General features: G+C 40.1%; 1 protein-coding gene across 5 annotated transcripts in view; it reads right to left on the bottom strand.

Moving 5' to 3' along the window:
• Nucleotides 1-3107: 3107 nt before the first annotated feature.
• LOC309553595 (UPF0461 protein C5orf24 homolog) overlaps nt 3108-24521 on the bottom strand; it is a 78064-nt gene continuing 56650 nt past the window's right edge. For 3 of the 5 annotated variants that reach the window (XM_082254875.1, XM_082254873.1, XM_082254874.1), the window contains exons 2-3: nt 22738-22985; nt 11136-12325 (exon numbers count right to left, since the gene is read on the bottom strand). In XM_082254875.1, the coding sequence (XP_082111001.1) occupies nt 11762-12325; nt 22738-22836 (663 nt within the window). In that variant the 5' untranslated portion in view covers nt 22837-22985 and the 3' untranslated portion in view covers nt 11136-11761. Of the gene's footprint in view, nt 3417-11135; nt 12326-22737; nt 22986-24521 lie in introns of those variants that run through there. The other 2 variants (XM_082254877.1, XM_082254876.1) reach the window with 2 other exon arrangements.

Genomic DNA, 24521 nt, shown 5'->3' with positions numbered 1-24521 from the left:
GTTAAATACTTTTTTTTTTATCCTTTTTAATATACACATACATACTTGCGTTATGGCTCTTAGAACAGCACATCATGAGAACATAATGAAAGAGGACACAAAATTTAACGTTTCAGTACAATCTAAAAATTTACCATTCATGGGTAATGTGCTTACACCGTTTTTTGTTTTTTTAACTGTGAATGTGCATTTGATACACCATTATACATATTTTGTAAGATAGAATATCTATACAGATTGCTACAACATTCACAGTGATTTGACAGAATTAAACATGGCGAATACCAACAATTTTACAAAAGAAGAAAATATTGTTTCAATACAATGCAGTAAAATAGAGTAAATAGTTTAATGGGTTTATTGACCTTTGAAAGACTTGAATGTTTCACTTCCATCAGGATCATTATAGGTCTTTAAAAATCCAAAGAAAAAGTCCAGAAATTTCTGTATCTGGATTAATCTAATAGGCCGAGACCAGCACTGCCTTATCTACAACATAGTTACCATAGTACCATATGAAACCTTTTCTTATTTGGGTGCCTTTCGTTAAGCAGTTTATTGTCCTCTAAAAATGAAGGATTAACATTTATAATCCCGCCTATTTTGAGTTTCAAACTTTTTTCCTATCTTTCATCTCTTGCTGGGAACCGGGGAATTAAATTAGTTTTTGATTCAGAAAATACAGATCAATTAAAGCTGGAATCCTGGCAAATATAAGGCCCTCATTTGATCCAGTTAGGTATATTTTAAAATGCAGTATTTGATTTGATTTATGTTCGTATAAGAACTCACATCTATCTTTATATTAGCATCTTGCAATTCCCTGCACAGCAGGTCTTAAAATGGGAGGTACAGGCTTTATTGCATTGTCCAGTGATGTACAAACGTGGACAAATCTGTAGGTACCCTTCCAAAAGAACAATCCACAGTTTTCTCTAAAATAACTTTAAAATTACCATAGTAATTGGCATCCATCATTGCTTTCAATATTTATTAAAAAGTCATCTATTTGATTTAACAGAATATTTTAAATAATTACAAATTAAAATGGCATTGGCATAAAATGATGAGACCCTATAACCAAATATTACACATCTTTTAGAGGTATTTACTACAAATAGGTGATGTCTTTAGGTCTCAATGAGATTTCTTCACCTGCCAACAGGTAGTTTGGCTAACTCTTCTTGAGCAAACTGCTCTAGCTGTCTTGAGGGTGCCATCTCTAGACTGCATTTTTAATTCTTTCCATAGAATTTTACCAGGATTCAGATGACGGCACATAGAAGGCTACTTCGGAATAGTCCATTGTTTTGTTCCTAGCAATTCATGGAAGCTTTTACCAATGTGTTTTTAGTCATATTCCTGGTGAAGGACCTATGATCTGCGAGTGAGACAGAGTTTTCTGACATTGGATAGTAGGTTTAGCTCCAGAATTCCTTTATAGAGCCAGATGCTTCAGCTCCAAAATATAACTGAGCCTCCTCCATGTTTGTTTTCTTTGAAAGCTACCTTTATTCATCTGTTAACATAGAGCTGACGCAACTTGCCTAAAATGCTTTAGTTTTGTCTCATATGTCCAAAAGGATATTTTCAAAGAAACATTGTGGAATGTTAATGTGCAGTTTTGCAAATTCCAGTCTGTCTATTTTTTTTCAACAGTTAAGCTCATTTGGGTCTTGTTTCTTTGAGACATTTGACCTTGGAGTTTAGATTGTACCTCTTTGGAAGTTTTCTTTGACTTTTTGTCTACCATATGCATCTTTCTATTCATTCTGGGGTCATTTTTTCTTTTGCTGCCACATCCAGGAAAGTCTCCTACAATTCAATGAGTTTCTTAATTCATATGAGTTTTGTCTCATATGTCCAAAAGGATATTTTCAAAGAAACATTGTGGAATGTTAATGTGCAGTTTTGCAAATTCCAGTCTGTCTATTTTTTTTCAACAGTTAAGCTCATTTGGGTCTTGTTTCTTTGAGACATTTGACCTTGGAGTTTAGATTGTACCTCTTTGGAAGTTTTCTTTGACTTTTTGTCTACCATATGCATCTTTCTATTCATTCTGGGGTCATTTTTTCTTTTGCTGCCACATCCAGGAAAGTCTCCTACAATTCAATGGACCTTAAATGTCTTAAATATTTGCAACTGCATCCACAGTAACATCAAGCTTCTTGGAGATAGTCTTACAGCCTTTTACCTTTGACTTGCCAGCCTACAATGTCCTTCTGATCTCATCAGACAACTCTCTCCTTTGCTTTCTCTGGTTCATGTTCAGTGTGGTGCACAAGTGACAGAAATTGTCCATTCAAATAGGCTAACTGATTGATTACAAGATTGAAGACATGATACTAAATTCAAAAAACAGTTCGTTTGAAATATCACTATGATTCAATTATTTATAATGCATTCTAAGGGTACCAACAAATGTGTCCCGGCCATTTTAGATTATTTTTGTACAACAAGCATAATGTGTTTCTATTTCACACTTGCTTTGCTTTTTCCTCTGACATACCAAAGACATGCAAGTTTACATGAGACAACTGCTTTTAAAATTACATAATTTTTAGAAGAAATTAGGCATTTTTTCGAATTATTTGTAAGGGTACCAACAAATATCTTCATGTCTGTAAATATGCAAAACTAGTAGAAGAAAGCAGTGTGAAATTACGCTCATTCATAGTCTAGTCCGTGGGCTGGTGACAAGTAGATGCATTAGTTAAGTTATTGTAAAAAAAGTTATGCTGCCTAGCATTCTGTCAGCCTGAAGTTCAGCTTGTATTACTTTCAGACAAAAACGTGTTTAAAAATTCTACTGCAGAATGTGTCTTATCAAATACAGTCAAAAAATACATTTTATAACCATAACTTCCATTTAATCTTTTATTTCTCTTTAGAAACACCACTTTTACCATGCCAGGAACCTGAGGTCTATGAATAAAGACCACGCCAAAGCTACTGTCTAAAAATAGAAACAAAACTGTATAGGTCCGCGTAATGGACATATTAATAATTGTAAATATGAACTCTGTTTTTCAACTGATAACAGATTTTAGGTTGACTTCTGTTGGAATTAACATTAGAACTAATATTTTTTTTAGCACTAATTTTATGGTATGTAGTAAGATTTTTTTTTTTTTTTAATATCATTAGAATAACAACAGTCTTTTCAGTTCAAGATATATGTTCATATTACCCCGATGTTGCAGTGCTTTTAATCCATTCAGATGCCAGAAGGTGAAAAAATAAAGGAGACATCCAGCTGAGCAAAATAACTGGTTAGAATGATCTGCATGTGAGGTTGGTTAAGGAAATTTCCATAGCTGCATGTGATGCGAAAGAAGTCCAGAATGTACAATTTTAAGTCCAGACCATTTTGTCCTATGCATCGCTGGAACACATGAAGGCTTGCTGCTTTTTTCCTAATAAGAAAAGTATGAGACATCACATCCATTCTTAATCCATACCAAAAACTGTGATATACTGTGTAAAAGAAGACTTAGTAACCCAATGTATATAGATTTCATATATGTATGTATATAGACACTATTTCACTAAGACCACAATATGTTTTGCCCATGTTGAAATAGGTTTTTTTATTTATCATCTATAAAAAATATTGAATATCAAACGATATACAAATTAAAATCAATGTATAATAAATGGATGCCCATTCTGCTTGGCTTCTACTGCATAATCTCTTTATTAATGTGAAATTTATTGTAAAGTCCTGACAGTCTGTATTTTCATATCACTATGACTACTGTCATAGTGTTTTTTCTTTTGTCAAGATAGAACACAATTCTGTAGCTGTCTTGGGGTCAGGACCAGATTAAAATTAGACACATTACCAAGGTAGAGGCTTACACTTTCCCTATACAGTTGTTGACCACACAGTATTTTTTGCATATCATCATTAGAAATAAAGTCAGAAAATAAAAACAGAAAGAAGAGGACTTATACAGTCCACATGAGACAGCGTACAATATCAAAAACAGCTTTATTAATATTGAATAAAAAACAAACAAGTGGAGCCGGAGACCATGCTCACCTCCATATTCAAGTCAGTCCAATCTTTTTAAGCTTTTCAAGTAGGGGCAGCTGACTTCTTACTAAAACAGTGTCATCCCCTAAGTGGATACAAAGTTATATGTGGTTGGTTGTATCAGTATTTCACAAAGGAACTCCTAATGTCATTCACAGTTCAGATGATCATACTGTACAATCCACACAGCATTCTTTGAATAGAATTATGGTTAAGTTGAAGCTTGAGCATATTCAAAGTGTTGATGGATAATGCATACATAAGTAAATATCTTAGCCAGTAAATTAATGATCACGGTATTCCTATTTTGTGCACAAGATGCAGGAGTTCACTACTCCATTTGCATTTTAGTCTTTATTTGATACTACTAATAACCTTAACGCTGAGCAAATGGAGGCATTGTGACGTATCTTATTTTTAAATATGAGTTGGTGGTAATTTACTTTATTGACTTATTTTAGAATAATAAAACATTTTTGATATTGTGCAATATGAGGATTGTATAAATCCTCTTATTTCTGTAGTTGATATTATTTTGTGCTATTTTTGTTTGGAACTAGAATTGGTTGCAGAGTGGACACATGCAAATTCCAAGGCTCTGGAACAGGGTTTTCTCTAGTTTCAAAAGCTCATACAATTGTATTTAAGCAATGTCACAATATTCTAAACTGGTTAAAAACCAGTTCAACAAGGGAAATGTTCTGTTGTAAAGTATATTTTAGCAGAATGGCATTGCTTTGGAACACCAAACTTTGTACAGCTGCAGATAACAGCAATTGAAATCCAGCACTGCCTGGGGGCTCTTGTCCAAGGGAGAAATTATTGAGCCAGCTTTGCTCAGCTGTAAATTATGGTTCTAATAAATCCTGCTAAAATTCCTTAGCAAAGTTAAGTATATCACCACTGTTTGAAGACCCACATACCCCAACCTAAACTAACTGCAGCAGTAGTGCACCCACCCCACTGTGTATGAGACCCTTGTGACACTATTCAATAAATGAGAATTATTTCAGCTGTCAAAGCACAACATATATCACTGCAGACAACACACTAATTAAACTAATTCAGTTTCTTCCGGGAGAATATAGGGTCTATAGATCTATATCTGGAATGCATGGCAAAGCAAAATGCCTTCAAACTGTGTTATATATATATATATATATATATATATACACACACACACACACATACCACACATTTATGTAATCGATTTTGTTGTACAATAAACTATCCGGGTTACTGCAGCCTTCTTTTCATCTTACATTTACATAGCCATCTTTTTATCTTATTTATCCGTTAGGTCCATATTACATTGTTTTGATAACAATTGGTCAGTGGTGGATTGACTTAAGTTCTGCTTTTCATCTATACAGTCTTATGTGTTGAGCTTTAAAAGCAATGGGCTGCCAATGCACCTCAACAGACAATTAACAGACATAATCCTGTATTTCTAATGCATATCAGGGCACCATACTATAAGGTATGTGCACTGTGGTGTAGAACATTGCATTGGCCTTTACATTGCATGTATGTGCATTGCAGAAGCATCATCCTATCGAAATCTGTTTTACTGTGTGCAGCCCAGTAGTAGATTTTTACAGCCCAAGCTGTAGCCAATGAGGGTGGCTTCCACTCCCGGAGGTGGAGAATAAGCACATGCGGGGGTAACAGGGTGTGGCTCAACTTAATATGTTTGGGAGATTTTTTTTATTTTTTAGAAATCTTGAACTTGTTCTTTTTAACACATTTGTTCACTTAAAGTATAAACAAATAAAGGCAAAACTTTTTTCTTAGTTTTGGATGGAGTGGAGGAGTAAAGCCCCTGTCAGTTTTTATTGCTATCTGTGCCCCCGTTAAGGAGATTCACCATCTCTATGTGTCCTGTTTACTATTATCATTGAAAGTGAAAGTAAAAGAAACCCCCAAATTTTGGGTGTTTCCCCAGAAAAGCAATAGATGGGAAATCTTCCAATGTGGATACTAGTTCTGGTAACCTGGGGGTCCCCAAATAATTTACTATGCAGGGATTTCCTCTCACTTCCTGTTTGGCTATGGGACAGGAAGCGAGAGGAAATCCCTGCAGATGTGGGACAGGAAGTGAATGGAAATCTCTGCAATGGAACACAGATAGTGAAAAAAAATCTAACAGGGGTTATGACCCTGCCCATAATACTACTTTAAATCCAGCAGGTGAAAATCCTTCTGAAAGCCACATTTTTTTTACCACATGAAAAAGACTACCAGTGAAATAAAATGCAACACATTCGTGTGTTCATCCAACATAATATATTTGCCTAAAGTAACTTCCTTCGTTTTTACTGCCATATCAGTTTGTGAAGTGCTACATATAGTATGACTTCAATTTACCCAACTTATTTTAACATAGGGGCAGTAGTGTGCAACCAAGTGTTATAATTTTAGTGCAGCCTCAGCTCTTCTTGAAAGAGATGTATGGCCAAAGCGACACTCCAGGCAGAGCAAAGAGCAGTGACTAACAGTCTCTGTTCAGAGCTGACCAAGAAAGAAGCAATCCAAGGTCATGAGCCAGCAAGGGACAGCTGCAGCATCAGACCCATTCTGCAACATGCAGGTGAGTATAGAAACTTCTTTGTTAAGTATGTCACTAGTAAATTTACACAAAATAAATCTGTAAAAAACGAAAGTGGTCAATGGATCATGGGTGCAATGTCAGGCTCCTGCAGACACTTAGTATAGCTGTCTGCCCGTACCTCCCACCTCTCCAGGTGCGGAGACTGAAGCACAGTAACAACTTATATACAGGTATACTATGTTACAAAAGATGAACCTATCCTTAGAGCCTCCGTATTGAACCTTTTACATGATGACTGGTCCCACTGACCTACAAGAAAGCAAAAGAACTGATCCAAGCAAGACTTTTACTTTAAAAGTGAAGATTTGTATTTAACTTCAATATCCTTGTATCCACAGATCATTTTGGCATATAGGTTTCACTAAAGTTAACCACTTTTTAGGCATATTTTTTTTCCATATGCCCAGTATGAACTGCCAGGTTTGCAACAGGTTTACTAGGTAAATTAAAAACTCCAAATTTATTGTTAATCTTCATTATATTTGGGACTTAAGAAAGCAACAATGAAAAAAAAAAAAAAAAAAACAATGAGCATTGGGACTCCTCACTAGAAATTTCTACACTGAACTCCCAAAAGTATTTGGAAATCTGCCTTTACGTGCACTTCAATTGCATACCAGTATTAATTTCGTCGACTAAAACCGACTAAAACGTTTTCGTCGACTAACACAATTCAGATGACTAAAATACGACTAAAACTAAAATGGCATTTTAGTCAAAAGACTAACTAAAACTAAATCGAAATTTGCTGCCAAAAATTAACACTGGTGCATGCTCAAAGCATAAATAATAACATATTAGATTTTTCACTCCAGGACCAGCAGTAGTATATAATGAGTTTGGAAATTGTAGAGAAATGCTTAAATAATGCATTACAAATTACAATTGAACTACACCAATTTGATTATAGATGACTAAAATGAGTTTTAGTCGACTAAAATATACTGGAGTTTTAGTCGACTAAATACGACTAAAACTAAAACACTTGCAGAAGACTAAAATGGGACTAAAACTAAAATGCCATTTTAGTCCTAAGACTAAAACTAAATTGAAATTTGCTGCCAAAATTAACACTGTTGCATACCAGTCTCAGTCTGTAGGGTTCAATTTTGAGTTGTCCCACCCTTTGAAGCTTCAACAGCTTCAACTCCTCCAGGAAGGCTGTCCAAAAGGTTTAGGAGTGTGTCTATGGCAATGTTGGACTATTCTTCCAGAAGCACATTTGTGAGGTCAGACACTGATGTGGACAAGAAGGCCTGGCTCGCATTATCTGTTCTAATACATCTCAAAGGTGTTCTTTCGGGTTGAGGTCAGGACTCTGTGCCGGCCAGTCAAGTTTCTCCACCTCAAACTTGCTCATCCATGTCTTTATGGACCTTGTTTGTGCACTGATGTGCAGTCATGTTGGAACAGGAAGGGGCCATCCCCAAACTGTTCCTAAAAAGTTGGAAGCATGAAATTGTCCAAAATGTTCTTGGTATGCCTATGCCTTAAGAGTTCCCTTCACTGGAACTAAGGGGCCAAGCCCAACCCCTGAAAAACAACCCCCCATCATAATCCCCCTCCACCAAATGATTTGGACCAGTGCACAAAGTAAGGTAGATAAAGACATGGATGAGCAAGTACTTGACTGGCCTGCACAGAGTCCTGACCTATATCCGATAGAACACCTTTTGGATGAATTAGAGCAAAAACTGTGAGCCAGGCCTTCCCATCCACATCAGTGCCTGACTTCACAAATGTGCTTCTGGAAGAATGGTCAAACATTCCCATAGACACACTCCTAAACCGTGTGGACAGCCTTCCCAGAATAATTGAAACTGTTATAGCTGCAAAGGGTGGGCCAACTGAATACTGAACCCTATGGACTAAGACTGGGATATCATTAAAGTTCATGTGCATGTAAAGGCAGGCAGGTGTCCCAATATTTTTGGTAATATAGTTATATATACCGATTGGGGGGGGGGGGGATACTGCGCTTCAGGGGTGATAGGTGCAATTTAGTATAGTTCTGCAGTATATATTGCCAATTCAGAGGCTTATAAGTGTTAAATAAATTAGTAAATAAATAAATAGATATTAGACGTAGGGGAAAAAATGTGCAATATTAGAACCTTCAGTGTACACATTAAATCATTGAAAAATAAAGGAAATCAGTAATGTGCAATTTGAAATAACTATTCAGCAATTGATATAAAATTAAAAGTGACTTTAGTGCGATACAACATAAATATCAAATATAAAGTGCATATTATCAATGAGTAGGGAGATTGTGCAATATTGCGAATCTTCCAAGTGCAAGTGTAAACGACTCTTCCAAGTGTAGGTGCCAATGAATCAAGGTATAAACTAAAAGGTGTTGTTTTTTACAAATCAATTCTATTTCAAATATTATTCAGATTAAGACAAGTCAATAAAAAGTGCTTCAGTGTCAGATAAAGTGCCAATGTCCCAGTTTTCAAATCCAGTATCTTTTGATACACCTCTTCCACCTTTAATGCTTGTGAGTGATGGTGTTCTTCAGGGATAACAACTTCTAGGTGTGCTAACCACTCACCTTAATACTGCAAGTAATACGCCTGTGGTATTATTGCCAGTACGATTCCTCCACTCCTGTCTCGGCTTGGCTGTATTGCGGGACTGCGGGTACTCTTTCAACTCTCTGGGGTATTGTGGGTCTTTCTCACACCGCTATATCCTTTCATCTGCCTCGCATTTACTGTGTCTCAAAATAAGGGGGTCATCATGGTGTAGTAATATCCGGCGGATCCCCTAAAGAAGTCACGTGGTATCGTGACATAACGCGTAGGGCGTACACGGAAGCACACTACCAAAAGTGACGTTACGGGACGTACGAGAGAGTCCCGCGGCTCACAAACAAGCAGCGTATAGCGGTTTAAAATTGTAAGTTACTATGTTTTTTACAAAATAAACACCCGATATTACTACACCATGATGGCCCCATTATTTTGAGACACAGTAAATGCGAGGCAGATGAAAGGATATATCGGTGTGAGAGAGACCCACAATACCCCAGAGAGTTGAAAGAGTACCCGCAGTCCCGCAATACAGCCAAGCCGAGACAGGAGTGGAGGAATCGTACTGGCAATAATACCACAGGCGTATTACTTGCAGTATTAAGGTGAGCGGTTAACACACCTAGAAGTTGTTATCACTGAAGAACACCATCACTCACAAGCATTAGAGGTGGAAGAGGTGTATCAAAAAATACTGGATTTGAAAACGGGGACATTGGCACTTTATCTGACACTGAAGCACTTTTTATTGATTTGTCTTAATCTGAATAATATTTGAAATAGAATTGATTTGTAAAAAACAACACCTTTTAGTTTATACCTTGATTCATTGGCACCTACACTTGGAAGAGTCGTTTACACTTGCACTTGGAAGATTCGCAATATTGCACAATCTCACTACTCATTGATAATATATGCACTTTATATTTGATATTTATGTTGTATCGCACTAAAGTCACTTTTAAATTTTATATTAATTGCTGAATAGTTATTTAAAATTGCATATTACTGATTTCCATTATTTTTCAATGATTTAATGTGTACACTGAAGGTCTAATATTGCACATTTTTTCTCCATCCGTCTAATATAAATTTTTTTATTTACTAATTTATTTAACACTTCTAAGCCTCTGAATTGGCAATATATATTTTTGAACTATACTGAATCGCACATATCACCCCTGAAGCGCAGTATTCCCCCCCCCCCCCCCATCAATTACTAATTAGACTGTTTAAGGTACCAGTTATTATACGAGCAGCATCAGGGGTAGAATTATATGCAATTTTCACACGACAGCGCAATAATCATTCTAGTAAAATTAAAATAGTTATATATACCATTGAAACGGAGTAGATATTTCACACGAATAAAGGCTAGGGTGAAAATGACTCCTTTACTGACTTTTCATCATAGTCCAAAAAAACATATTTAAGCGGAGTACACACTGTGAGTTTGTTTTCATTTAACCAGCAGGCCAAAAAAAAAACCTTACAGATCCCTGCATCCACACAAGTGCAGTTGATCAAATGCTGGTTTTCCAGCAGGACTGTTCGACAGAAGTTGGTCTAACGATCGACTTCTGCTGAACAGAGAGGGCTACACACATTGAAATTTGGCCAGTTCAGCAGGAACCAGCTTAATTTCAATCTGTGTGTACCCAGCTTTGAGCCTAAAAGATCACAGAACACAGACTAAATTAGAACAAAATTTAAGATATATGTGGTTGACATGGATTACTGCACACCAATGCACTAAACACACTTTTAAACTGGATTGGTCTATAAAAAGTGGATCAAAGAAAATAGACATAACTGAAATCAGATGGGTTCATATAGGAAGCACATACATTTTTTGTTTTCAACTTTTACATAATTTAGCTTCCTTTGTCTGGCAGAAGAAAGTAAATAGGACTATGTCAGGACCTTGTGTACATGTATAAATATTAACTTTGTTTTTGTTGATAAAACACACAATTGTAAATCTGAAATTTTATACTGGTTTATATACAATACATAATTGCATTTTGACATATTTACACTATCCATTACACCTTTTGAAAGTGCTGTAAATATTTCAGAAAGACTTCAGAAATGATGAAAGAATAAAGCTTAAATACATGTACATGTCTATATGGTTGTTCTATCTTACATTTTTGGCTACATTGTATGTGGTCATACAGTGACAATGCATTTGTATATTTGGTATTATTCTTTCACCTCTCAATCTTCTTTTTAATTTTTATGGCTGTTATAGCATTTCATAACATAACTTTAAAATCACACACACATTTGCTCTTATGCAGAGAATTCATATATTCTAAACTAACATTGCATGCAAAGTTTAAAAAAAGCCAACTACCCCCTCATCTCTCAGCAAAATAAGTTATACAAGCCAGCACAGACAAATAGAAAAGGGCAGTATGTATGCTAATGGTGCAGAGACACAACCTGCTACTATGCCATTTTGAAGTGTGATGCATTTAAACAGAATTTCTAGTCTAAAGTAATTCTTAAAGACAACAGTGTGATGATACAAGCATCTGATATTTTTTCAACATCCATACTAAATGACTTCTACTCATCAGGGTGTTTGATGTTGGTATCCACAACAGAATGGAGTCCTCTGTTAAGTGCTGTGGGGTAGGGGAAAGCTGCATTGTTACTTGTGTAACCTAGATTTGCAAGCCGTGATAGAGCTTTTATGCTACCTGGAGGTCTCCCTGGGCTGACTTTGTATCCTGCGGCTTTGGTTGTGCCCAGTGGTCTGCCAGGACTTGTCTTAAAGCCGGCAGCTTTGGTGGTCCCCAGAGGTCTCCCAGTGCTGGTTCGGTATCCTGCCAGTTTGGTGGTTCCCGAGGGTCTTCCACGCTTTCCAGACCGCCCAAGTGTTTTCTTTTTCTTTAAATCACTTTTTGTGTCCAGATCTCTGCTGGTTGTGGTCTGCAAATGCGCTTCATTTATAGTTTCTTGTGTCTGACAGGAGATGGACTTTTGGCTGACAGTATGGCTGTATTTGCTCTGCTGGGTGGTGTACAAGCCAAACTGTTCTACACTTCTCATGCTGTCTTGGCTGAGGCAAGAAGATTTGCCACTTCCACAAAAAGTCACATTATTGTTAGTGACAGGACGCATCATTTTCTAGAAGGACAAAACAATCAAAAATTATTTATCTTAGAAGCCACATCTTAAAAATTATATAAAATAACATACCAATAAAAATTTAAATTGTTCAGTTAGGCATAGTTTTTTGCGTTTTTGTAAGCTGGCCATAAACCTTAAACAATTGTCTTTGAAATTGGATAAAATTTCCAACAGTCTTTTCTTAATTTTACGTGGAATAGCAACAGACACCGAATTTTCAAATGAGTATTGTTTAAGTACAAAATTACAAGACTTCCGAGACATGAAATATTCCCTGGCAGCCTGAATGTGCTACCTGACCGCTTGGTCTGCAATACACCCACCTAAAAGATGGGTGGAAATTGAGCAGCTCCGGATTGTTACTATACATACCAACTCCTCAAAGTTTTTCTAAAGGATTTTTTTTCCCTAAAATAAAAAAGCGTATACTTAGCTGCTCTGACACAGCACAGAGCAGTCCCCTACCTCCCCTTCTGGAGTCCCTAACTTTATTATGGTCCTCCATTATAGATATTCCAAATAGTAGCTTGTCAACACTGCTCCACACAAGGAATGTTGGATTATATTGTAAAACTGAATTTTTGTACTTACCGTAAAATCCTTTTCTCTGAAGTTCAAAATGACAGACGCAGCTCCATATCTTCTTAGACCATTGGGTTATGCTCCTCCCATCAGGGATAGGACACTAGGCAGGAAAAAGCTTTACCAAGCAGTGTTTAGAAGACAAAAAACCCCATTCACTAAGAAGCAAAGGGGCGGTTGCTGCGTCTGTCGAACTTCAGAGAAAAAAGGACTCTAGGTACAAAAATCCAGTTTTCTCTATCGTTCATCGACAGACGCAGCTCCACATCTTCTTAGACCATTGGGGTGTCCCAAAGCAGCATTTACATGAGGGGTAGGCAGAAAACGCAAAGAAGAACGTAACTCCCCAAAGGCTAAAACGTAGCCAACCAGATAATATAAAGCTCAACCAGGAACAACTGGAGCTTACCTAGAAAAAACAAACATACACCCTCAAAAGAGAACAAATAAGGATTCTCTTTAAACAGCACCCTGCAAAACCTTGTGGCCAAAGGAGGCATCCAAAGATGCCAACCCGTCAATTTTGTAGAATTTTGTGAACGTATGCACAGACTACCAAATTGCCGCCTTGCAAAGTTGCATCACTGACGCCTGATGTCGAAAAGCTAAAGGAGGTACTCAGCGCTCTATTAGAATGCGCCTTCGCTGGGAAAGGAGGAACCTGACCCTTAATGAAGGTACGAATCAAGGCAAGCACAGCAAACGGTCGTTGAAAATATATAACCAAAGCCGACACTTGGCCTTTGATAGTGTCCAAAGCCAACCGCTGTTCAACCCCTTTTTGCAGAAAGGCCAAAGCCCTAGCTACTGAAAACAATTGAGTGTGCACCTTCAGCAATTCACACCATGAAATGTACGATTTCCACGTACGATAGATCTTCCTGGAAGTCGACTTCCTAGCCTTCAATAGTGTAGGAATCACAAAGTCAGAAAGACCTCTATCCCTCAACACTTGGCTTTCAACAGCCATGCCTTTAAAGCCAGCGACTGTAAAGCAGGATGGAAGATCGGACCTTGAGACAGCAGATCTTCCCTGAGAGGAAATCTCCAAGGAGCATCAGCGACCAACCTTACTAGGTCTGTGTACCAAGACCGGCGAGGCCAGTCTGGAGCCACCAGAATGAACGGAATCCCCTCAACCTCTACCCTGCGTAGAAGCCTTGGCAGGAGTTTCAGCGGAAGAAAGGCATGCTGACCCCAAGGAGCCACCAGTGCGTCTGTGGCGTCAGCAAGAGGATCTCGAGGCCTGGCTACGAACCTCTGCACCTTCTTGTTGAGACGAGAAGCAAATAGAGCGACCTCGGGTGTCCCCCATCGGACACACAGGAGATGAAACACCTCTGGGTGTAGGGACCACTCTGGTAATCCGCTTGCCAGTTTTCCACACCTGGGTGTGCACAGCAGAGAGGGCTGGAACAAACTCTTCCACCCAGGCCAGAATCTCGCACACCTCCCTGGCCGCCAAGACACTCTTGGTGCCCCCCTAGTGACTGATGTAAGCCACAGCTGTGGCATTGTCCAATTGAATCCGAACTGGACAATCTTGCAGACGAGTCATCCAGTAGCTCAGACAAAGCTTTATTGCTCTGAGCTCAAAAACATTTAAATCAGCAGTTTGGACTCTTCTACCATCCAGGTGCCCTGGGCACAGACTTCCCCATTACCCCGCCCCAGCCTGACAGGCTGGCGTCCGTGGTTACCACTGTCCAAAACAACGGTAGAAAGGACTTGCCCTGGCATAGTGCTGGGGAATGAAGCCACCATAACAGAGCAGATCTTGTGTTGTGACAACCAAATCAAGTGTCCGAGGACTTTGGATCCTTGTTCCATTTGACAAGAATCTCTCTCCAAAGGTCTCGTATGGAACTGAGCAAACGGAACTGCCTTGAAGGTTGATCCCATCAGACCCAAGGCCCGCATGCAAGTCTGCAGAGAGGACAGATTGTTTGCCAACAACAACCGGATCGCCCCCTGCAACTTTTGTAGCTTGTCTGGGGGAAGAAAGAGCCCCGATAATCCAGTCTCAAGGAAGGTATCAGGGCGGATTTCTTTAAATTGATGTTCCACCCAAACTCCTGCAGAGAACTGACAGTGATTGTCAGCTCGCTCATCAGGGTTGCATGAGAGCCTGCTCTCAATAACAGATTGTCCAGATACCTCAGTACCGCAATTCCCCCGTTGGCACAGCAATGCCAACACCTGGGCCAGTACTTTGGTAAATACCCTGGGAGCAGAAGCGAGACCAAAGGGTAACACCACAAATTATTAATGCCCTTCTGCTACGGCAAAGCAAAGAAACCGCTGGTGTCCAGCATAGATAGGGATGTGTAGATATGCGTCCTTGATAAAAAATCTCCCTGGTGTAGTGATGCCACTACCGTTCGAATAGATTCCAAACAAAACCTCTGTACCCGCACAAATAGGTTCAGAGCCTTGAGATACAGAATTGTATGCACTTTGCCTTCTTTTCTGGGCACATTAAACAGGTTTAAATAAAACCCTTAAAAGTGTTCCTGAGAGCGAACTGGCACAATCACCCCTTGCAACAGCAGATCTTGTACCGCCTCAAGTAGATACCTTAACCGGTCCGGAGATAGGTGCAGGTTGGACGGGAAAAATCTGTCCGACGGACAACACCAGAATTCAATCTTGTACCCTGATCAGATCAATTCAACCCATTTGTCCTGAATCAAGGAAGTCCAAGGTTTCAGAAAGAAGCGAAGACGTCCCCCCACCCCAGAAGCGGGTGAGGGTGCCCCTTCATGCAGTTGAAGATTTGTCTGCAGATCCGGAATGGCTGGTCTTTGATTTTCCTGACCATGGTTTCTTGGAACTCCCAGAAGAACTGAACGGCTTTCTTTTCTCTTGCGACCCGGAAGAACGAAAAAGTCGCTTATGAGCAGTGAAGGAAGACCCCCGTCTATGACGTGGCACCTTGCCCTTAGAGAACTGAGAAAGAAGAGTACTCTTCCCACCCCTAAGGCACTTGATCAAATTATTCAGAGAGGATCTAAACAACCTCTCCCCCATAAAAGGGGAGATCCGTCAAAGCCTTTTTGGAAGCCTGGTCCACAGTCCAGCTTTTTAACCACACCATCCGCCTAATCGCACTCCCCACTGCCGACACTCTGGCCACTAGGAGAGCCACATCCAGGGATGCACCACACATGAACACCGGGGCTTGAGTCATCTGGTCCATTAGTTCAAGTACCAGTGGGTGGAGATACCTTTTAGTAACTTCACCCATTCAGTAACTGTCTGTGACACCAGAACATTCACAAATATTGGTTTCAATATGGAGCCCGCTAGCATGTGTAGATGGCGGGACAGAGACTCCACTTATCTGTCCACAGGGTCCTCAAAGGCCAGGGTTTTCTTCCACTGGAGCCACAGTAGACTTATTCAGCCTGGAAAATGGGTGATCCACCTTTGGTGGCCCGGTCTACCTAGCGGAAAATGCATCTGCAAAAGGAGAATGGCTTTTAAAGCGCTCGGGCACCACTAGCATGTGCTTGATGCGCTGCCATTGTTCATTGACAAAATTGTACAAAAGCTTTGGGCAAGGAAACACCTTGCCCAATATTCAGGATTTTCAGGAGCCAAAAGACATCTGCGAACGCTGTAGATTCATCTGCCATTTTTAACGTTTCCCGCACTGAAACTATAAGTGCTTCCACCAATGCGCGTTCCTGCGGCGGCTGACGAGGACAGGTCCTCTTCACCATCAGAATGCAAAGACACCGATCCCTCAGGGTGGGGTGCGTCTGCGCTGGCCATATCTGCCTCAGAATCTGAGGAAACTACAGAGGGAGGTGAAGGCAGAGGACGTTTGCCGCTAGCGACACTTTTACATACAAAATCTACCTTTGACACAAGGCTTTCCAAAACGGCTGTAAGCGCAGACAGGGGTTGCGACCCAGAAGGTTCCACAGCCGCCCTTAGGGGGTCTGTAGGAAAAATATTATCCTGGGACTCAATTTTACACAAGAAGAAATTAATGCAGTCACTTTTAAAAAGGTCGCTAATTTGCGATCCCACCGCTAACTTCGAATCTGATAGCGGGCGGGTGAGGAAAACCTACAGGGAACCCCAGAAAACATTACCAAACCACTCAGGAGACTGCCAGCACGTTCTGCGAAACAAAGTAAGACGATCTGACACAGGAAATACAAAGCACAGCCTGGGTCATTGCTAGATTTTTGTGTGTCATGTCGCTTGCCTGTCCAGCGATCGTGGACTACAAGAAAATGGCCGCCCCATGCATTCCTATGGGGAACTAACTAAAAATAGCTGCCCATGCATTTTCAATGGGCGAATATAAAGCATGAATCTGCAGCAAAATGGTGGCCCCCAGGGCGCCCCATTCGGTCTCCTGGACCCCCAGAGCGGGTCCCAGACAAGAGGTATTGGAGGGCCCCTATGAAGGGACACCACCAGGACAAAGCCACCCCCACATAAAAACGCTGCAGCGGCTGCAATATTTCCACCCACCGGAGGTAGGACCTGCTATGGGCAGGGGGAAAAGACTCTGAGGGGGTAGGCCTAGTATCCCAGAGGCCAGGGGAACCGAGGGAGTCCCGAGGGTCCAACTATTGCAGAGAGGGGGCCCACATCCACCCCGAGACTGCCAGAGGATTGGGGGGACAGGATTACTCACCATACCACGGTACCGGTGGTCACACTGTATACCGTACAGTCCACCTCCCACCTGGGGTGGGGTGCTGCCAGCCATGGGGTACGCTGCGACTCAGGGCATTCCAGGTCGATCACGTCCCAGCGAGACTTGTCCACTTGCAGACTCAGCCCCATCCATCGGGGCTCTGTGGTGGTGAGGCCTAGTTCTGGACAAATAACTTGCTCACGCTCGCTGGCCAGGCTGGGGGACATTAAGGATCTAGAATATCCAGTCCTAAAACACAGCCGGCTGTTGCTTATAGTTGTCCAGGAACTCTAACTAGTGAAAATAAAAAAAATCACAACATAACAAATTTCCTTATCAATAGCTAATACCAAAGTCCCAACAGGAAACTAGGTCCTATTCCTAAACTAGGCAGAAAAAAAACTAGAGGCTGTAGCACAGGGTGTGGAGTTATGCCTGCAGGGACAACCCCCATAGGCGTAGTAAATCTTTTTCCCACCTAGTGTCCTATTCCTGATGGAAGGAGCATAACCCAATGGTCCAAGAAGATATGGAGCTGCGTCTGTCGATGAATGATAGCGAAAACTAGATTTTCCTTTTCTCCCTTGACATCTCAAAATTACCTAATTCATGTATACCCCTTGTGAAAAAGATAAAACATACTCTGAGACCCACTATTGCCACATCCCTAAAAAATGGCAGTGAAAAGAAGAGAGGAGGGGAGTGAGAAAATCCCACAAATGGAATTTCTCAACCTCTCAAGTAGGTTGGAACTTTATAGGCTATAAATGGGTGCTGATCTTGATGGGAACAAAATGCAACAGTCGTTTTTTATATATAAAAGATTAAACCATTTATTACATATATACGTACAAAAGTGTTCAATAAAACATGATAAGTACATGCATATAAGTCATAAGACAAAATTGGTTAACCACTGGATCCCCAAATGCCTCTACTGGCTAGGGCAACTATACTGAGGCATATACCAGATCATGATAAATCATGATATAAGATCATACACATATGGGGTATGATCCAATTTTTGCAGAGGAATCAGTCTGTCCAGTGCATATCTTGCTTTAGGCAGATGCAAAGAAAAAATTTTGTTGCCAAGAAAGGGGGGACCCGGTCCCATGCGATACACCAGCCGCCTCTCCTCACGGAGCTCACACTGTCTACTAGATTCCTCTGCAAAAATTGTATACATTCCACTACTGTATATGTGACTACCAATATATGCTTTGGCGGCTAATAGGGGACAAATCAGTGGAGCCATATGTGATATGTCCGCAAATTAATTGGATACCCCATTTGATCAAGGGGTTAAGTAGGATAACAGTGCTTGTTCTGTAGACAATTTTCCAGGAATCGCCTGAGGAAGCGACCGAGCGAAACGCGTCGCGATTCCCCAGTTACCACAGGAGAACCCCATATGTATATGATTTTATATCATGATTTATCATGATCTGGTATATACCTCAGTATAGTTGCCCTAGCCAGTAGAGGCATTTGGGGATCCAGTGGTTAACCAATTTTGTCTTATGACTTATATGCATGTACTTATGTTTTATTGAACACTTTTGTACGTATATATGTAATAAATGATTTAATCTTTTATATATAAAAAAACGACTGTTGCATTTTGTTCCCATCAAGATCAGCACCCATTTATAGCCTATAAAGTCCCAACCTACTTGAGAGGTTGAGAAATCCCATTTGTGGGATTTTCTCACTCCCCTCCTCTCTTCTTTTCACTGTCATGTATACCCCTTGCTTTCCTTCTAGTACTGAATGTATAATGGGCAGCCTTTGATTAGAACACAATCTGTTCCATTTCAGCAACATCAACAATTCAGTTACAGATCAGCTCTGCTTTTTCTTTTAACAATATACATATATATAAAACATACCAACCAGAACCTTATTCACACATTTAAAAATGTAAACATTATACTGAAACACTTAAAGCCAAATCTATATTTGCTAAACTAACCTCATTTGAAAAAAAAAATGTGTCTAGAAGGACCTTATTACAACACTGAACTTTTTCCCAAGCATAAATAGAAGACTAAATATGAAAAAACATAGGTTGCACCCTAGATATGGAGCACTTGGAGGACATTTGGGATAATGTTAACATCTATCAGTATAAAATTAATTTTAATTGGAATCATATGCCTGAACTTCTCCACACATTAAACTCAAATATCTTTTGGGCTCATCTTTACAAAACTACACCAATTTAGCTACAAAGTTGATTTCCCACACTTTTTTGGCAGAGGATGTCTGATAGCTTTAACATGGAAAAAGATTGCCCCACCATGCCTAGAAGATCCATATAAACAAATTCATGATGTTTATAACATGGAAGACTAAACAATTCCATCGATAAATATACAAAGTCTAGGCATATTTTAGACCTCTCCTAATTTCACCTGTGGATTTATAATTTTGGTTCCATCTGCCTATGGAGAATTTCTGACAGGGAGGGGTACTAGTAGGGATCGACCGATTATCGGCAAAGCCAATATATCGAGGGCCGATATGCACTTTTCCCCGATATATCCGAATCGGCCCCGAAGGTTACCGATATTTCTGCAAAGTGCATGTACTGGAGTGATGCCTGCACCTGTAACAAAATGTATATGTATACCCTTTGAAAATTTTTAGTAAAAAAAAAAAAAAAAAAAGTTTAATTAGGATGTAATTTGGCTAGTAGACACACTAGACCAGTTGACAAGTGACAGAGTGTGGGAGTGCGAGTGTGTGTGTCTGCCCTGACACGGTGCGCTCTGTTCAACATTGAACGTCTGTATCTGCCAGTAAAGACTTCTCTACCGTACATCTTAATTATAAAAAAAAGCATATATTCAATCTATACTTTAGATATAAACATTTTAAAGTTAAAAAAAGTAAATAGTCTGTCTGCTTATTGGTTTGATTTGTCTGATTTAACCACTTAAGGACCGCCCGTCGCAGATATACTGCAGCAGTCAGCCCCTCCTGTGCGAACCAACGTAGCTGTACATCAGTCGCGAGCCTGCAGCTAGGGGGCGAGCGCACCGCCGCCGGCACGCTCCCACCCCTACTCGGCAGCGGGGACTCTGATGCACGGGGGACGGCGGCTCCGATTGCCGCCAGGCACCTGTGATCGTTCCCCGCTGAGAGAGGAGGACGGTCAGATGTTGTAAACACAGCTGACCATTCTTCTCTCTGGAATGATCACAGAGCGCCTGTGATCCTGAGATATAGGATCACAGGTCTCTACGATCATTTCAAAAGCTCAATCCCCCCCACAGTTATAATCACTCCCTTAGGCTTACATTTACCCCTGATCACCCACTGTGTTAACCCCTTCCCTGCCAATGTCATTACAGTAACAGTGCATATTTTTAGCACTGAATACTATAGTAATGTCACTGGTCCTCCCAAAAGTCTCAAAAATGTCAGTTATGGGGTCCGATCTTTCCGCCTCAATGTCGCAGTCCCGCTAAAAATCACAGATCGCCACCATTACTAGTAAAAAAAAAACCACAATGAAAATGACAAATCTTTCCCGTAGTTAGAAGACACGATAACTTTTGCGCAAACCAATCAAAATATGCTTTTTGCAATTTTTTTTTTTTTACTAAAAATATGTAGCAGAAAACAAATTGGCCTAAATAAAAAATTTAAAATTTTTACGTTTTTGGGGAAATGTTATATAGCAGATTGTGAAAATCTCTTTTTCAAAATTGTCGCTCTTCTTTTTGTTTATAGCGCAAAAAATAAAAACAAAACATTGCAGAGGTGATCAAATTTCCACCAAAAGAAATTTGTGGGAAAAAAAGGACATCAATTTTATTTAGGTACAGCGTCACACGAAATAGTCCCTTAAAGTAACGCAGTGCTGAATCGCAAAAAAATATCCTGGTCATTTAGGGGGGCAAATCCTTTCCGGTCCAGAACTGGTAAACCTCAGATATATGACAGGGAATCAGTCTTCTAACATTCAACTGTGCAGAGACATTTCACCTTGAGCTATTGAAACTCTGTAAGAAGCAAGCAGCTAAAAAAGTTCCACTGGACTACTTCATAGAAGGCATCTTATTCAAAAGCAATATTTCATATTTTCTCTTGACTAAAATATAAACTATATTTTCTTCAGTTGACCATTATATGTATAGCATATGTTGATCCGACATACCGTAACTTGATGACCAATGACAGGGAAAGTGAAAAACTGATTATCTTGTTACAATGGTATCTGAAAGCCAGTGGGAAATATTACCCAGCAAGTGAACATTCGGTTCCTAAAGTTGATGTGTTGAAAGCAGAAAAATTAGGTATCACAGTGTGCTGTGTATGGGGCTGCATAGCCAAAGACAGGTTTGGGTACCCACGCTGACCAGTGTCTACAGCCAAATGCACCTACAATGCGCGCATGACCATCAGAACTGGACTAAGAAGCAATGCAAGAAGATGGCCTGGTCTGATGAAGAACCTTTTATTTTACATCATGTGGATGGCCGGGTGCGTCACTTACTTGGGGAAGAGATGTCACCTGCATGAAGTATGTGATACTTTAGCGATGTTCTGCTGGGAAACCTTAGATCCTGCCATTTATGTGGATGATATCTGACAAATACCACCTACCTAAAAATTGGTGCTGACCAAGTACACCCCTGTGTGGAAACAGTATTCCCTGATGGCAGTGGCCTCTTTCAGCAGGATAATGCGCCCTGCTACATTGCACAAATTGTACAAGAATGGTTTGAAAAACACAAGGTAAAGATGTTGACTTGGCCCCAAATTCACCAGATCTTAATCCAAATGAGCATCTGTGTAATGTGCTAGAAAAACAAGTTCAATCCATAGAGTCCCCCCCCCCCCGCAAGTGAGAGGACTTAAAGGATTTGTTACTGATAGCTTGATGCCAGGTATTACAGCACACCTTCAGAGGTCCACGGTGACATCCATGCCTCGACAGATCAGGGCTTTTTTTTGTGTGGCAAAAAGGGGGACTTACGCAATATTAGGTGGGAGGTCATCAAGTTATGGCTGATTGGTGTATGTATGAAACCACTATATATTCTTTAATATAACATTATAAAGCCTTTGTCTACTATAGAATAACCAAAGAGAATACAAATATTAGACATTATCACAAAAAAAAAAAAAAAGATCACTCTTATTGGTAACCTGCCTTGATATTTTGTGCATCCAGAACAAATGGATCGGAAACACCCGTGCAGGTAAAGGATTCACGTACATGCATTCCAGGCAGGTCCTGACGTCTGAACATGACAATGCTAGTCAACTTCTACTTAGAAGAAAGTCACAATATTGTACACGTCTGCTAATCGTTCTTCTAGTTAGGTGCCATCAGTGACTGGCCACATACAATGCATAAGGGCAGCTGCCTTGATGCTTATTAAATTGAGGTTCTTCCACCTACAAAGGAAGAAAAGGAAAATGTATTAATGTAAAATCTTTACAAAGAGATCTATGCAAAGATGGCATTTATGATGCATATATTCAACTCTGGCAAAACATTATTTCAGTGTTCTAACAAAATAATATAAAAAAAAAATATCTATAGTAAAGCCCAATTCCAAGCGCTACCATTTTTAAATTTCAATACATTTTTATAAATTTTTGTAGAACCAAACGACCATTTTTAAATCCCCCCAGGTGTTGAAAAAGCAGCTTTTAATTGCAATAATCATTTTCTATCTGTATCTGTACCAAACAGTGCTTCTTCCCAGTAAGACATTCTAAATCTTCTGGCTTGCATGACTTCTGACATCCCTCAACCCAGCATATTTTATACATACAGTGAATGCAGAACTGCACGAGTCACCACCCAGGGTGGTGTAACCATAAACCTTTCCCAGTGTACTCGAACAGAAAGCAACGCTGATGTCAAGAACCTAAAGAAGAGTTGAAGAGGACCCTGCATTGTCACATGACTGGCCTAATGAAAAAGTAAGTATTAAAACTAAAGTTTGCTGTTGGGGGGGGTCACAATGGGGGGGGGGGGACAACTTGTAGGAGCTGTGATTTAATGCCAATGGGCTTTTTCCCCCCTTTCCTCCATAGTCCAAGGAGAACACCTGTCAAGGGACAAGCTGGAGGCTTGGCATGCCTGCCAATACTCTGCATGGTCATGCCCGTCTGCACAGGACTGCATGCACATCTGAAAGAAAAAGGCCAGTGCACATTTGTTCATGGAGCAAGCCTGTGGGTACTGACGCATGCTACGTGCAATATATCTTGGCGACCCCTGGCCTTTATAAGAATGACCGTTGCTCAAAGGCTTTGCTGACTGTCTTCAGTTCCCTGTTGCACTTTGTAAATAATAAGAAATAGTGAAGCGCTAGCCCTCATAAGACGTGTATGGGTCTAATAAGTGCAAAAGACTGATGTTGATGTGAATATACAACATAGAAACGAACATTTGAAACAGTGGTGGAAACCCCCTTTATCAAAATTGAATTTAAAAAAAAAACAAAAAAAAAAAAAAACAGGCTTTATCTAGCAGCTCAGCACGATTTTAGCTCTTGCACTGTGGCTTCATAATGGCAACCACAAGCTGGAATTGACTTTTGTTTTTTTTTTTAACTACTTAAGGATCTCACCACATACATTTACTGCGGCAGGGCGGCCTTTAAGCGAAAACCATGTACCTGTACGTGATTTTGTTGAAAGGCTATAGGGGCGGGCGGGCAGACGTGCGCTGTCAGAGCCGCACTCCTGTTAGGATTAGACACAGCGGGAACCAATCAGCGGGTCCGGCCGCTGTCGGCCACCCACGAACGTTCAGTAGAATGACAGAACAGTGGTCTGCCTATGTAAACAAAGTAGACCGCTGTTCTGTCAGACAGAAAGAGAGAGCATGTGTTCCTACTAATCAGGGACACAGAACTCTCTTTCTGCAGTCAGTCTACCCCCCACACTGTTAGAAAGCATTCCCTAGGAGCACACTTA

This window comes from Pelophylax lessonae (assembly GCF_965119305.1).
Source record: "Pelophylax lessonae genome assembly, chromosome: 4".
In the NCBI taxonomy this organism is placed as follows: domain Eukaryota; kingdom Metazoa; phylum Chordata; class Amphibia; order Anura; family Ranidae; genus Pelophylax; species Pelophylax lessonae.
Note: the sequence above shows the minus strand (reverse complement) of the source record. Positions and strands in the feature narration are given on the sequence as shown.